The 15,517-nt window shown below is 45.5% G+C and overlaps 1 protein-coding gene across 1 annotated transcript; it reads right to left on the bottom strand.

Annotated features, from left to right (window-relative positions):
* Positions 1-351: 351 nt before the first annotated feature.
* LOC143307777 (uncharacterized) lies at positions 352-1,680 on the bottom strand. The gene is made up of 2 exons (XM_076693135.1): positions 1,588-1,680; positions 352-1,506 (listed from the first exon to the last, which is right to left on the bottom strand). The coding sequence occupies exons 1-2, from the start codon at positions 1,611-1,613 to the stop codon at positions 912-914; spliced, it is 621 nt and encodes a 206-aa protein (XP_076549250.1). The 5' UTR covers positions 1,614-1,680; the 3' UTR covers positions 352-911.
* Between the last annotated feature and the right edge of the window lie 13,837 nt (positions 1,681-15,517).

The following is a 15,517-nucleotide window of genomic DNA, read 5'->3' as shown; positions in this document are numbered from 1 at the left end:
GCAGAGTTGTCCGCATACACTCGTATTGAATTTTTGATACTGCGCGTGATTGTATTAAATCGTTGCATGGTTTCCGAAGTAGTTTATTAACTCTGTCGGTGGCCTCAGATTTCCAAAAGAGTCGAAATATTTAACACAATTACCTCGCTTTACGTAAGCTACCCAGTGTGTACCAGGACCTTCCGATTTATCTAAATTCACGATACCGCATTCGTTTAAGAACGATTTAGAGGGCAAATTTGTACGCATGAAAACGCCTCGAAAATATGGAAAGTTCAACTTTCGTGCAAAGTTATATAATTGCACATTTGTCATTGCGTCCTGTGGAAGCATTACAGTTTGCCGAAGCGCTTCTTTTTTTTTTTTTCTTTAATTCCTTTTCCCCGTTTATATGGTGCAAGGTAAAGTCCATGTCCTTCCATAACACGATTGTGCCGTTTCACTTCCTCCAGTGTTTTCCGTGCTGCAGATGCATCGTTGACTGCCTTGGCGATACCTGCTGCACCGCCGGCCACCGTGCCCAAAGCTGAAAGGCCTGCAAAAATAGGTACAAGTGCTGGAAGAAATCCCCCACGTTTTGCAACTGGAAGTTTGCGCAATTTCGTCTTCTTCTTCTTGTTACTTTTCCGCGGTGCCATTACTTTCTTCTTTGGCTAACTCTTTGGCTAACAATATTCCAGCAACGCGCGCAGACAAAAGTGTTTTCCAATCTGGTGCGAATTCTTTTTGTGCTAATTCGAAGATCAAATGTGCATATGCACATCGTACGACTATCGTATAGGAAGTGAAATTTTTTCCTGGGATGTTTGGGTTTATATAGGTAGAGAGAGAAGTTGTAAATGATGCAATACATTATGATTTATTAAAGTATAATTTCTAACATAATTTGTAACATAATTCTTTTTTCTCTGTTAAGATGCTGCTGATGCGGCTGTTATTATTGCCTGAATACCTAAAGCTACTAATTCGCAATCAATAATTGAATTTGGATCATAAATATCAGTTTCTTTGATATGCCGCACAACCTCTGCAGGCACTTTTACATCCCCGTATCCCCGAACTAATGCAACAAACTCTTTAAATTTTTGTTCCACCGAATACAGATTATCATATAATGCATTATGCATTTCAACTATACAATCATTTAAAATTACCATTTTCTCAAATGTTTTTTTCATCATGCACATACACATATCATTGCTAATCAATTTAATTACTTTTTCACCATATAGCACTCCAAATTCAACACTTATATTATTAAAATTAATACTGTCGCGTGTATCTTTTGAATCGTCAAAGAAGCTGCATACGTTGTCTGCTTCGGCTACTATCAGCGACCATGTGACTATGCTCAGCTCCAGGCGGTTGTTTCGGCTGTCTGATAATACGAGTTGCGGGTAGAAATTGTCGCCAAGTATATTTATGCCGATTTCCAAATACTTTGTACAGGAATCCGTCAATGGATATTTTCGGCCCAAAATTCTGCATGATAATTGTGTTGCGATTCTAGAACAAATAAATACCGTTTAAGTATGTTATTAGAACAAATACCGACAGCGTTAAATGAAATGTGTTTCGAACACTTACTTCACGTCATTCTGATGTTTTGTCATTTTTTTGCGTGCCTCTTCTTCTTGAGTAGAACTTGCGGGGCGCTTCCTTTCGCAAAAAAACTCTTTGAAACTTTGAGAATACATATTTCACTTTTCACAATACAATCTCGCGAACGATGCGCTTGCGGTGATGGTCAATTTGGTTTTGCGTGTGCTTGAAACTTTAGCAAACCCCCTACCTTCTATAGTCACGAATTGCAGTGTCAGATTTGCTGCGTCAACAAAAAACTCATTTCCAAGACGTAGAAAAAATCATTTCCAAGACGTAGAAAAAGTGGTCTTCCGATAAGAACAAACAGTTCAAGGTCACGGAGGGTGGGGATAGGGTGTTATATTTCTGCCGACGGTGGTGTAAAATTTCAGTTCAAGGTCATGGGGTGGGGGTGGGGGTTGTCATGGGGTGTCAAATTTCAGTTCAAGGTCAGGACGTATCATATTTCTGCTGACGGTGGCGTCTAATTTTAGTTCAAGGTCATGGGGTGGGTGCGGGTGGGGGGAGGGGTGGGGGTTGTCGAGGACGTATCATATTTCTGCTGACGGTGGTGTCAAATTTCAGTTCAAGGTCATGGATGGTGGGGAGAAGGGTGGGGAGGGGTGGTTATGGGGTGGGGGTTGTCGAGGACGTATCATATTTCTGCTGACGGTGGTGTCAAATTTCAGTTCAAGGTCATGGGGTGGGGAGAGGGGGGCGTATCATATTTCTGCTGATGGTGGCGTCTAATTTTAGTTCAAGGCCATGGGGTGGGGCGGAGGGGTGGGTCTGAGGGGCCGGTTGTGGGGTGGGTGCGGGTGGGGGGAGGGGTGGTTATGGGGTGGGGGTTGTCGAGGACGTATCATATTTCTGCTGACGGTGGTATCAAATTTCAGTTCAAGGTAATGGGGTGGGTGCGGGTGGGGGGAGGGGTGGTTATAGGGTGGGGGTTGTCGAGGACGTATCATATTTCTGCTGACGGTGGTGTCAAATTTCAGTTCAAGGTTATGGGGTGGGGAGAGGGGGGTGGGGAGGGGTGGTTATGGGGTGGGGGTTGTCGAAGACGTATCATATTTCTGCTGACGGTGGTGTCAAATTTCAGTTCAAGGTCATGGGGTGGGGAGAGGGGGCGGGGAGGGGGGTATCATATTTCTGCTGATGGTGTCAAATTACTGCTGAGTCAGCAAAAAAAATGCTGACGCCAGTGATTTAGAATCCGCATAGAACAACTACTCATGTGGTCAAATCGGGCTGTAATTGTTGAACCGTCGCTGATATCGTCATTTCTCGACGGAAATGTGCTATTTGGGTCCGAAATAGTGCAAAACGACCCAAACCGGAGCAAAATCGAGCAGGGGAGTGCGTTTTCAGCGAGAAATGGGTCAAATCGGGCTGTAATTGTTAAACCGTCACTGATATCGTCATTTCTCGACGGAAATGTGCTATTTGGTTACGATATAGTGCAGAACGACACAAACCGGAGCAAAATCGTGCAAGGGAGTGCGTTTTCAGCGAGAAATGGGTCAAATCGGGCTGTAATTGGTAAACCGTCACTGATATCGTGAAACTCTCGACCGAAATGTGCTATATAGGTCCGATATATTGCAGAACGATACAAACCGGAGCAAAATCGTGCAAGGGAGTGCGTTTTCTGCGCGAAATGCGTCAAATCGGGCTGTAATTGTTAAACCGTCACTGATGTCGTCAAATTCTCGACGGAAATGTGCTACTTGGGGCCGATATAGTGCAGAGCAACACAAATCGGAGCAAAATCGTGCAAGGGAGTGCATTTTCGGCGAGAAATGGGTTAAATCGGGCTGTAATTGTTCAACCATCACTGATATCGTCAAAGTCGAGACGGAAATGTGCTATTTGGGTCCGATATAGTGCAGAATGAGACAAACCGAAGCAAAATCGTGCAAGGAAGTGCGTTTACAGCGAGGAATGGGTCAAATCGGGCTGTAACTGTTGAACCGTCGCTGATATCGTCAAACTCTCGACGGAAATGTGCTATTTGGGTCCGAAATAGTGCAAAACGACACAAACCGGAGCAGAATCGTGCAAGGGAGTGCGTTTTCAGCGAGAAATGGGTCAAATCCGGCTGTAATTGTTGAACCGTCGCTGATATCGTCAAACTCTCGACGGAAATGTGCTATTTGGATACGGTATAGTGCAGAACGACACAAACCGGAGCAACATCGTGCAAGGGAGTGCGTTTTCAGCGTGAAATGGGTCAAATAGGGCTGTAATTGTTAAACCATCACTGATATCGCCAAAGTCTCGACGGAAATGTGCTATTTGGGTCCGATACAATGCAGAACAACACAAACCGGAGCAAAATCCTTCAAGGAAGTGCGTTTACAGCGTCAAATGAGACAAATCGGGCTGTAATTGTTAAACCGTCACTGGTATCGTCAAACTCTCGACGGAAATGTGCTATATCGTTACGATATAGTTCAGAACGACACAAGCCGGAGCAAAGTCGTGCACGGGAGCGCGTTTTCGGCGGGAAATGGGTCATATCGGGTTGTAATTGTTGAACCGTCACTGATATCGTCAAACTTTCGACGGAAATGTGCTATTTGGGCACGATTTAGTGCAGAACGACCCAAACCGGAGCAAAATCGTGCAAGCGAGTGCGTTTTCATCGAGAAATGGGTCAAATCGGGCTGTAATTGTTGAACCGTCGCTGATATCGTCAAACTCTCGAAGGAAATGAGCTATTTGGGTGCGAAATTGTGCAAAACGACACAAACCGGAGCAAAATCGTACAAGGGAGTGCGTTTTCAGCGAGAAATGGTCAAATCTGGCTGTAATTGTTGAACCGTCACTGATATCGTCATTTCTGGACGGAAACGTGCTATTTGGGTACGATATAGTGCAGAACGACACAACCGGAGCAAAATCGTACATGGGAGTGCGTTTTCAGCGAGAAATGGGTCAAATCGGGCTGTAATTGTTGAACCGTCGCTGATATCGTCAAACTCTCGACGGAAATGTGCTATTTGGGTACGATATAGTGCAGAACGTCACAAACCGAAGTAAAATCGTGCAAGGGAGTGCGTTTTCAGCGAGAAATGTGTTAAACCGGGCTGTAATTGTTAAACCGTCACTGATATCGTCAAACTCTCGACGGAAATGTGCTATTTGGGTCCGATATAGTGCAGAACAACACAAGCCGGAGCAATATCGTTGAAGGAAGTGCGTTTACAGCGAGAAATGGGGCAAATCGGGCTGTAATTGTTAAACCGTCGCTGATATCGCCAACCTCTCGACGGAAATGTGCTATTTGGATACGATATAGTGCAGAACGACCCAAACCGGAGCAAGATCGTTCAAGGGAGTGCGTTTTCAGCGAGAAAAGGGGCAAATCGGGCTGTAATTGTTAAACCGTCACTGATATCGTCACACTCTCGACGGAAATGTGCTATTTGGGTACGATATAGTGCAGAACGACACAAACCGGTGCAAAATCGTGCAAGAGAGTGCGTTTTCAGCGAGAAATGGTTCAAATCGGGCTGTAATTGTTAAACGGTCACTGGTATTGTCAAACTCTCGACGGAAATGTCCTATTTGGGTCCGATATAGTGCAGAAGGAGACAAACCGAAGCTAAATCGTGCAAGGAAGTGCGTTTACAGCGAGAAATGGGTCAAATCGGGCTGTAATTGTTAAACCGTCACTGATATCGTCAAAGTCTCGACAGAAATGTGCTATATGAGTCCGACATAGTGCAGAACGATCCAAACCGGAGCAAAATCGTACAAGGGAGTGCGTTTTGAGCGAGAAATGGGTCAAATCGGGCTGTAATTGTTAAACCGCCACTGATATCGTCATTTCTCGACGGAAATGTGTTATTTGGGTACGATTTAGTGCAGAACGACACAAACCAGAGCAAAATCGTACAAGGGAGTGCGTTTTCAGCGAGAAATGCGCCAAATCGGGCTGTAATTGTTAAACCTTCACTGATATCGTCAAAGTCTCGACGGAAATGTGCTATTTGGGTCCGATATAGGTCAGAACGACACAAACCGGAGCATAATCGTACAAGGGAGTGCGTTTTCAGCGAGGAATGCGTCAAATCGGGCTGTAATTGTTAAACCGGCACTGAGATCGTCATTTCTCGACGGAAATGTGCTATTTGGGTACGATATAGTGCAGAACGACACAAACCGGAGCAAAATCGTGCAAGGGAGTGCGTTTTCAGCGAGAAATGCGCCAAATCGGGCTGTAATTGTTAAACCGTCACTGATATCGTCAAAGTCTCGACGGAAATGTGCTATTTGGCTCCGATATAGGTCAGAACGACACAAACCGGAGCATAATCGTACAAGGGAGTGCGTTTTCAGCGAGTAATGCGTCAAATCGGGCTGTAATTGTTAAACCGTCACTGATATCGTCAAACTCTCGAAGGAAATAAGCTATTTGGGTCCGATGTAGTGCAGAATGACTCAAACCGGAGCAAAATCGTGCAAGGGAGTGCGTTTTCAGCGAGAAATGCGTGAAATCAGGCTGTAATTGTTAAACCGACACTGATATCGTCAAACTCTCGACGGAAATGTCCTATTTGGGTCCGATATAGTGCAGAACGACACAAACCGAAGCGAAATCGTGCAAGGAAGTGCGTTTACAGCGAGAAATGGGTCAAATCGGGCTGGAATTGTTAAACCGACACTGAGATCGTCATTTCTCGACGGAAATGTGCTATTTGGGTACGATATAGTGCAGAACGAGACAAACCGAAGCAAAATCGTGCAGGGAAGTGCGTTTACAGCGAGAAATGGGCCAAATCGGGCTGTAATTGTTGTACAGTCGCGGAGATCGTCAAACTCCCGACGGAGATGTGCTATTTGGGCACGATATAGTGCGGAACGACACAAACCGACGCAAAATCGTGCAAGGGAGCACGTTTTCAGCGAGAAATGGGTCAAATCGGGCTGTAATTGTTGAACCGTGGCTGATATCGTCAAACTCTCGACGGAAATGTGCTATTTGGGTCCGATATAGTGCAGAACGACACAAACCGGAGCAAAATCGTGCAACGGAGTGCGTTTTCAGCAAGAAATGGGTCAAATCGGGCTGTAATTGTTAAACCGTCACCGATATCGTCAAACTCTCGACGGAAATGTGCTATTTGGGTCCGATATAGTGCAGAACGAGACAAACCGGAACAAAATTGTACAAGGGAGTGCGTTTTCAGCGAGAAATGGATCAAATCGGGCTGTAATTGTTAAACCGTCACCGATATCGTCAAACTCTCGACGGAAATGTGCTATTTGGGTCCGATATAGTGCAGAACAACACAAACCGGAGTATAATCGTGCAAGGGAGTGCGTTTTCAGCGAGAAATGTGTCAAATCGGGCTGTAATTGTTGAACCGTCGCTGATATCGTCAAAGTCTCGACGGAGATGGGCTATTTGGGTGCGATATAGTGCAGAACAACACAAACCGGAGCAAAATCGTGCAAGGGAGTGCGTTTTCAGCGAGAAATGGGTCAAATCGGGCTGTAATTGTTAAACCATCACTGATATCGTCAAACTCTCGAAGGAAGTGGGCTATTTGGGTCCGAGATAGTGCAAAACGACCCAAACCGGAGCAAAATCGTGCAAGGGAGTGCGATTTCCACGAGAAATGGGTCAAATCGGGCTGTAAATGTTGAACCGTCACTGATATCGCAAACTGTCGACGGAAATGTGCTATTTGGGTCCGATATAGGTCAGAACGACACAAACCGGAGTAAAATCGTACAAGGGAGTGCGTTTTCGGCGAGAAATGTGTTAAATCGGGCTGTACTTGTTAAACCGTCACTGATACCGTCATTTCTCCACGGAAATGTGCTACTTGGGTACGATATAGTGCAGAACGACACAAACCGGAGCAAAATCGTGCAAGGGAGTGCGTTTTCAGCGAGAAATGTGTTAAATCGGGCTGTAATTGTTAAACCGTCACTGATACCGTCATTTCTCGACCGAAATGTGCTACTTGGGTACGATATAGTGCAGAACAACACAAACCGGAGTATAATCGTGCAAGGGAGTGCGTTTTCAGCGAGAAATGTGTCAAATCGGGCTGTAATTGTTGAACCGTCGCTGATATCGTCAAACTGTCGACGGAAATGTCCTATTTGGGTCCGATACAGTGCAGAACGGGACAAACCGAAGCAAAATCGTGCAAGGAAGTGCGTTTACAGCGAGAAATGTGTCAAATCGGGCTGTAATTGTCAAACCGACACTGATATCGTCAACGTCTCGACGGAAATGTGCTATTTGGGTCCGATATAGTGCAGAACGCCACAAACCGGAGCAAAATCGTACAAGGGAGTGCGTTCTCAACGAGCAATGCGTCAAATCGGGCTGTAATTGTTCAGCCGTCACTGATATCGTCAAACTCTCGACGGAAATGTGCTATTTGGGTACGATATACTGCAGAACGACACAAACCGGAGCAAAATCGTGCAAGGGAGTGCGTTTTCATCGAGAAATGGGTCAAATCGGGCTGTAATTGTACAACCGTCGCTGAAATCGTCAAACTCTCGACGGAAATGTGCTATTTGGGTCCGATATAGTGCAGCACGACACAAACCGGACCAAAATCGTGCAAGGTAGTGCGTTTTCAGCGAGAAATGCGTGAAATCGGGCTGTAATTGTTAAACCGCCACTGATATCGTCAAACTCTCGAAGGAAATGAGCTATTTGGTTCCGAAATAGTGTAAAACGACACAAACCGGAGCAAAATCGTACAAGGGATTGCGTTTTTAGCGAGAAATGTGTCAAATCGGGCTGTAATTGTTAAACGGTCGCTGATATCGTCAAACTCTCGACGGAAATGTGCTATTTGGGTCCGATATACGTCAGAACGACACAAACCGGAGCAAAATCGTACAAGAGAGTGCGTTTTCAGCGAGAAATGTGTCAAATCGGGCTGTAATAATTAAACCGTCACTGATATCGTCAAACTCTCGACGGAAATGTGCTATTTGGGTCCGATATAGTGCAGAACGAGACAAACCGGAACAAAATCGTACAAGGGAGTGCGTTTTCAGCGAGAAATGGATCAAATCTGGCTGTAATTGTTAAACCGTCACCGATATCGTCAAACTCTCGACGGAAATGTGCTATTTGGGTCCGATATAGTGCAGAACAACACAAACCGGAGTATAATCGTGCAAGGGAGTGCGTTTTCAGCGAGAAATGTGTCAAATCGGGCTGTAATTGTTGAACCGTCGCTGATATCGTCAAAGTCTCGACGGAGATGGGCTATTTGGGTGCGATATAGTGCAGAACAACACAAACCGGCGCAAAATCGTGCAAGGGAGTGGGATTTCCGCGAGAAATGGGTCAAATCTGGCTGTAAATGTTGAACCGTCACTGATATGGTCAAACTCTCGACGGAAATGTCCTATTTGGGACCGATACAGTGCAGAACGGGACAAACTGAAGCAAAATCGTGCAAGGAAGTGCGTTTACAGCGAGAAATGTGTCAAATCGGGCTGTAATTGTCAAACCGACACTGATATCGTCAAAGTCTCGACGGAAATGTGCTATTTGGGTCCGATATAGTGCAGCACGACACAAACCGGACCAAAATCGTACAAGGGAGTGCGTTTTCAGCGAGAAATGCGTCAAATCCGGCTGTAATTGCTGAACCGTCGCTGATATCGTCAAAGTCTCGACGAAAGTGTGCTAATTGGGTCCGATATAGTACAGAACAACACAAACCGGAGCAAAATCGTGCAAGGGAGTGCGTTTTCAGCGAGAAATGGGACAAATCGGGATGTAATTGTTGAACCGTCACTGATACCGTCATTTCTCGACGGAAATGTGCTACTTGGGTACGATATAGTGCAGAACGACACAAACCGGAGCAAAATCGTGCAAGGGAGTGCGTTTTCATCGAGAAATGGGTCAAATCGGGCTGTAATTGTAGAACCGTCGCTGAAATCGTCAAACTCTCGACGGAAATGTGCTATTTGGGTACGATATAGTGCAGAACGACACAAACCGGCGCAAAATCGTGCAAGGGAGTGGGATTTCCGCGAGAAATGGGTCAAATCTGGCTGTAAATGTTGAACCGTCACTGATATGGTCAAACTCTCGACGGAAATGTCCTATTTGGGTCCGATACAGTGCAGAACGGGACAAACCGAAGCAAAATCGTGCAAGGAAGTGCGTTTACAGCGAGAAATGTGTCAAATCGGGCTGTAATTGTCAAACCGACACTGATATCGTCAACGTCTCGACGGAAATGTGCTATTTGGGTCCGATATAGTTCAGAACGCCACAAACCGGAGCAAAATCGTACAAGGGAGTGCGTTTTCAACGAGCAATGCGTCAAATCGGGCTGTAATTGTTCAGCCGTCACTGATATCGTCAAACTCTCGACGGAAATGTGCTATTTGGGTACGATATAGTGCAGAACGACACAAACCGGAGCAAAATCGTGCAAGGGAGTGGGTTTTCCGCAAGAAATGGGACAAAACGGGCTGTAAATGTTGAACCGTCACTGATATCGTCAAACTGTCGACGGAAATGTGCTATTTGGGTCCGATATACGTCAGAACGACACAAACCGGAGCAAAATCGTACAAGAGAGTGCGTTTTCAGCGAGAAATGTGTCAAATCGGGCTGTAATAATTAAACCGTCACTGATATCGTCAAACTCTCGACGGAAATGTGCTATTTGGGTCCGATATAGTGCAGAACGAGACAATCCGAAGCTAAATCGTGCAAGAAAGTGCGTTTACAGCGAGAAATGGGTCAAATCGGGCTGTAATTGTTTAACCGACACTGATATCGTCAAACTCTCGACGGAGATGTCCTATTTGGGTCCGATATAGTGCAGAACGACACAAAACGAAGCAAAATCGTGCAAGGGAGTGCGTTTTCAGCGAGGAACGGGCCAAATCGGGCTGTAATTGTTAAACCGTGGCTGATATCGTCAAACTCTCGACGGAAATGTGCTACTTGGGTCCGAAATAGTGCAGAACGCCACAAAAACCGGAGCAAAATCGTGCAAGGGAGTGCGTTTTCAGTGAGAAATATGTTAAATCGGGCTGTAAATGTTGAACCGTCACTGATATCGTCAAACTGTCGACGGAAATGTGCTATTTGGGTCCGATATAGGTCAGAACGACACAAACTGGAGCAAAATCGTACAAGCGAGTGCGTTTTTAGCGAGAAATGTGTCAAATCGGGCTGTAATTGTTAAACCGACACTGATATCGTCAAACTCACGACGGAGATTTCCTATTTGGGTCCGATATAGTGCAGAACGAGACAAACCGAAGCAAAATCGTGCAAGGGAGTCCGTTTTCAGCGAGAAATGGGTCAAATCGGGCTGTAATTGTTAAACCGTCACTGATATCGTCAAACTCTCGACGGAAATGTGCTATTTGGGTACGATATAGTGCAGAACAACACAATCCGGAGCAAAATCGTTCAGGGAAGTGCGTTTACAGCGAGGAATGGGAGAAATCGGGGTGTAATTGTTGAACCGTCGATGATATCGTCAAACTCTCGACGGAAATGTGGTATTTGGGTACGATACAGTGCAGACCGATACAAACCGGAACAAAATCGTGCAAGGGAGTGCGTTTTCAGCGAGAAATGTGTTCTATCGGGCTGTAATTGTTAAACCGTCACTGATATCGTCAAAGTCTCGACGGAAATGTGCTATATGGGTACGATAGAGTGCAGAACAACACAAAGCGGAACAAAATCGTGCATGGGAGTGCGTTTTCAGCGAGAAATGGGTCAAATCGGGCTGTAATCGTTGAACCGTCGCTGATATCGACAACTTCTCGACGGAAATGTGCTATTTGGATACGATATAGTGCAGAACGACACATACTGGAGCAAAATCGTGCAAGGGAGTACGTTTTCAGCGAGAAATGGGTCAAATCGGGCTGTAATTGTTAAACCGTCACTGATATCGTCAAACTCCCGACCGAATAGTGCTATTTGTGCACGATATAGTGCAGAACGACGCAAACCGGAGCAAAATCGTGCAAGGGAGTGCGTTTTCAGCGAGAAATGGGTCAAATCGGGCTGTAATTGCTGAACCGTCGCTGATATCGTCAAACTCTCGACGGAAATGTGCTATTTGGATACGATATAGTGCAGAACGACACAAACCGGAGCAAAATCGTGCAAGGGAGTGCATTTTCAGCGAGAATGTGGTCAAATCGGGCTGTAATTGTTGAACAGTCGCTGATATCGTCAAACACTCGACGGAAATGTGCTATTTGGGTCCGATATAGGTCAGAACGACACAAAACGGAGCAAAATCATGAAAGCGAGTGCGTTTTCAGCGAGACATGCGCCAAATCGGACTGTAATTGTTGAACCGTCGCTGATATCGTCAAACTCTCGACGGAAATGTGCTATTTGGATACGATATAGTGCAGAACGACACAAACCGGAGCAAAATCGTGCAAGGGAGTGCATTTTCAGCGAGAATGTGGTCAAATCGGGCTGTAATTGTTGAACAGTCGCTGATATCGTCAAACACTCGACGGAAATGTGCTATTTGGGTCCGATATAGGTCAGAACGACACAAAACGGAGCAAAATCATGAAAGCGAGTGCGTTTTCAGCGAGACATGCGCCAAATCGGACTGTAACTGTTGAACCGTCGCTGATATCGTCAAAATCTCGACGGAGATGTGCTATTTCGGTGCGATATAGTGCAGAACAACACCAACCGGAGCAAAATCGTGCAAGGGAGTGCGTTTTCAGCGAGAAGTGGGTGAAATCGGGCTGTAATTGTTAAACCGTCACTGATATCGTCAAGGTGTCGACGGAAATGTGCTATTTGGGTCCGATATAGGTCAGAACGACACAAACCGGAGCAAAATCGTGCAAGGAAGTGCGTTTTCAGCGAGAAATTGGTCAAATCGGGCTGTAATTGTTGAACCGTCGCTGATATCGTCAAAGTCTCGACGGAAATGTGCTATTTGGGTCCGATATAGTGCAGAGCAACACAAACCGGGGTAAAATCGTAAAAGGGAGTGCGTTTTCAGCGAGAAATGGTACAAATCACGCTGTAATTGTAAAACCGTTACTGATATCGTCAAACTCTCGACGGAAATGTGCCATTTCGGTCCGATATAGTGCAGAACAACACAAACCGGAGCAAAATCGTAAAAGGGAGTGCGTTTTCAGCGAGAAATGGGGCAAATCGGGCTGTAATTGTTAAACCGTCACTGATATCGTCAAAGTCTCGACGGAAATGTGCTATATGGGTACGATAGAGTGCAGAACAACACAAAGCGGAACAAAAATCGTGCATGGGAGTGCGTTTTCAGCGAGAAATGGTCAAATCGGGCTGTAATCGTTGAAACCGTCGCTGATATCGACAACTTCTCGACGGAAATGTGCTATTTGGATACGATATAGTGCAGAACGACACATACTGGAGCAAAATCGTGCAAGGGAGTACGTTTTCAGCGAGAAATGGGTCAAATCGGGCTGTAATTGTTAAACCATCACTGATATCGTCAAACTCCCGACCGAATAGTGCTATTTGTGCACGATATAGTGCAGAACGACGCAAACCGGAGCAAAATCGTGCAAGGGAGTGCGTTTTCAGCGAGAAATGGGTCAATCGGGCTGTAATTGCTGAACCGTCGCTGATATCGTCAACTCTCGACGGAAATGTGCTATTTGGATACGATATAGTGCAGAAGGACACAAACCGGAGCAAAATCGTGCAAGGAGTGCATTTTCAGCGAGAATGTGGTCAAATCGGGCTGTAATTGTTGAACAGTCGCTGATATTCGTCAAACACTCGACGGAAATGTGCTATTTGGGTCCGATATAGGTCAGAACGACACAAAACGGAGCAAAATCATGAAGCGAGTGCGTTTTCAGCGAGACATGCGCCAAATCGGACTGTAATTGTTGAACCGTCGCTGATATCGTCAAAATCTCGACGGAGATGTGCTATTTCGGTGCGATATAGTGCAGAACAACACCAACCGGAGCAAAATCGTGCAAGGGAGTGCGTTTTCAGCGAGAAGTGGGTGAAATCGGGCTGTAATTGTTAAACCGTCACTGATATCGTCAAGGTGTCGACGGAAATGTGCTATTTGGGTCCGATATAGGTCAGAACGACACAAACCGGAGCAAAATCGTGCAAGGAAGTGCGTTTTCAGCGAGAAATTGGTCAAATCGGGCTGTAATTGTTGAACCGTCGCTGATATCGTCAAAGTCTCGACGGAAATGTGCTATTTGGTCCGATATAGTGCAGAGCAACACAAACCGGGGTAAAATCGTAAAAGGGAGTGCGTTTTCAGCGAGAAATGGTACAAATCACGCTGTAATTGTAAAACCGTTACTGATATCGTCAACTCTCGACGGAAATGTGCCATTTCGGTCCGATATAGTGCAGACAACACAAACCGGAGCAAAATCGTAAAAGGGAGTGCGTTTTCAGCGAGAAATGGGGCAAATCGGGCTGTAATTGTTAAACCGTCACTGATATCGTCAAAGTCTCGACGGAAATGTGCTATTTGGATACGATATACTGCAGAACGACACCAACCGGAGCAAAATCGTGCAAGGGAGTGCGTTTTCAGCGAGAAGTGGGTGAAATCGGGCTGTAATTGTTAAACCGTCACTGATATCGTCAAGGTGTCGACGGAAATGTGCTATTTGGTCCGATATAGGTCAGAACGACACAAACCGGAGCAAAATCGTGCAAGGAAGTGCGTTTTCAGCGAGAAATTGGTCAAATCGGCGCTGTAATTGTTGAACCGTCGCTGATATCGTCAAAGTCTCGACGGAAATGTGCTATTTGGGTCCGATATAGTGCAGAGCAACACAAACCGGGGTAAAATCGTAAAAGGGAGTGCCGTTTTCAGCGAGAAATGGTACAAATCACGCTGTAATTGTAAAACCGTTACTGATATCGTCAAACTCTCGACGGAAATGTGCATTTCGGTCCGATATAGTGCAGAACAACACAAACCGGAGCAAAATCGTAAAAGGGAGTGCGTTTTCAGCGAGAAATGGGGCAAATCGGGCTGTAATGTTAAAACCGTCACTGATATCGTCAAAGTCTCGACGGAAATGTGCTATTTGGATACGATATACTGCAGAACGACACAAACCGGAGCAAAATCGTGCAAGGTAGTGCGTTTTCCAGCGAGAAATGGGTCAATATCGGCTATATTTTTAAACCGTCACTGATATCGTCACACTCTGGACGGAAATGTGCTATTTGGGTACGATACAGTGCAGAACGACACAAACCGTAGCAAAATCGTGCAAGGGAGTGCGTTTTCAGCGAGAAATGGGTCAAATCGGGCTGTAATTGTTCAACCGTCACTGATATCGTCAAACTCTCGAAGGAAATGTGCTATTTGGGTACGATATAGTGCAGAAAAACACACACCGGAGCAAAATCGTGCAAGGGAGTGCGTTTTCAGCGAGAAATGAGTCAAATCGGGCTGTAATTGTTGAACCGTCGCTGATATCGCCAACCTCTCGACGGAAATGTGCTATTTGGATACGGTATAGTGCAGAACGACACAAACCGGAGCAACATCGTGCAAGGGAGTGCGTTTTCAGCGTGAAATGGGTCAAATAGGGCTGTAATTGTTAAACATCACTGATATCGCCAAAGTCTCGACGGAAATGTGCTATTTGGGTCCGATACAATGCAGAACAACACAAACCGGAGCAAAATCCTTCAAGGAAGTGCGTTTACAGCGTCAAATGAGACAAATCGGGCTGTAATTGTTAAACCGTCACTGATATCGTCAAACTCTCGACGGAAATGTGCTATATCGTTCCGATATAGTTCAGAACGACACAAACCGGAGCAAAATCGTGCAAAGCGAGTGCGTTTTCATCGAGAAATGGGTCAAATCGGGCTGTAATTGTTGAACCGTCGCTGATATCGTCAAACTCTCGAAGGAAATGAGCTATTTGG

The sequence above is a fragment of the Osmia lignaria genome, unplaced genomic scaffold (genome assembly GCF_051020975.1).
Source record: "Osmia lignaria lignaria isolate PbOS001 unplaced genomic scaffold, iyOsmLign1 scaffold0077, whole genome shotgun sequence".
In the NCBI taxonomy this organism is placed as follows: domain Eukaryota; kingdom Metazoa; phylum Arthropoda; class Insecta; order Hymenoptera; family Megachilidae; genus Osmia; species Osmia lignaria.
This window is presented reverse-complemented; position numbering and strand designations above follow the sequence as displayed.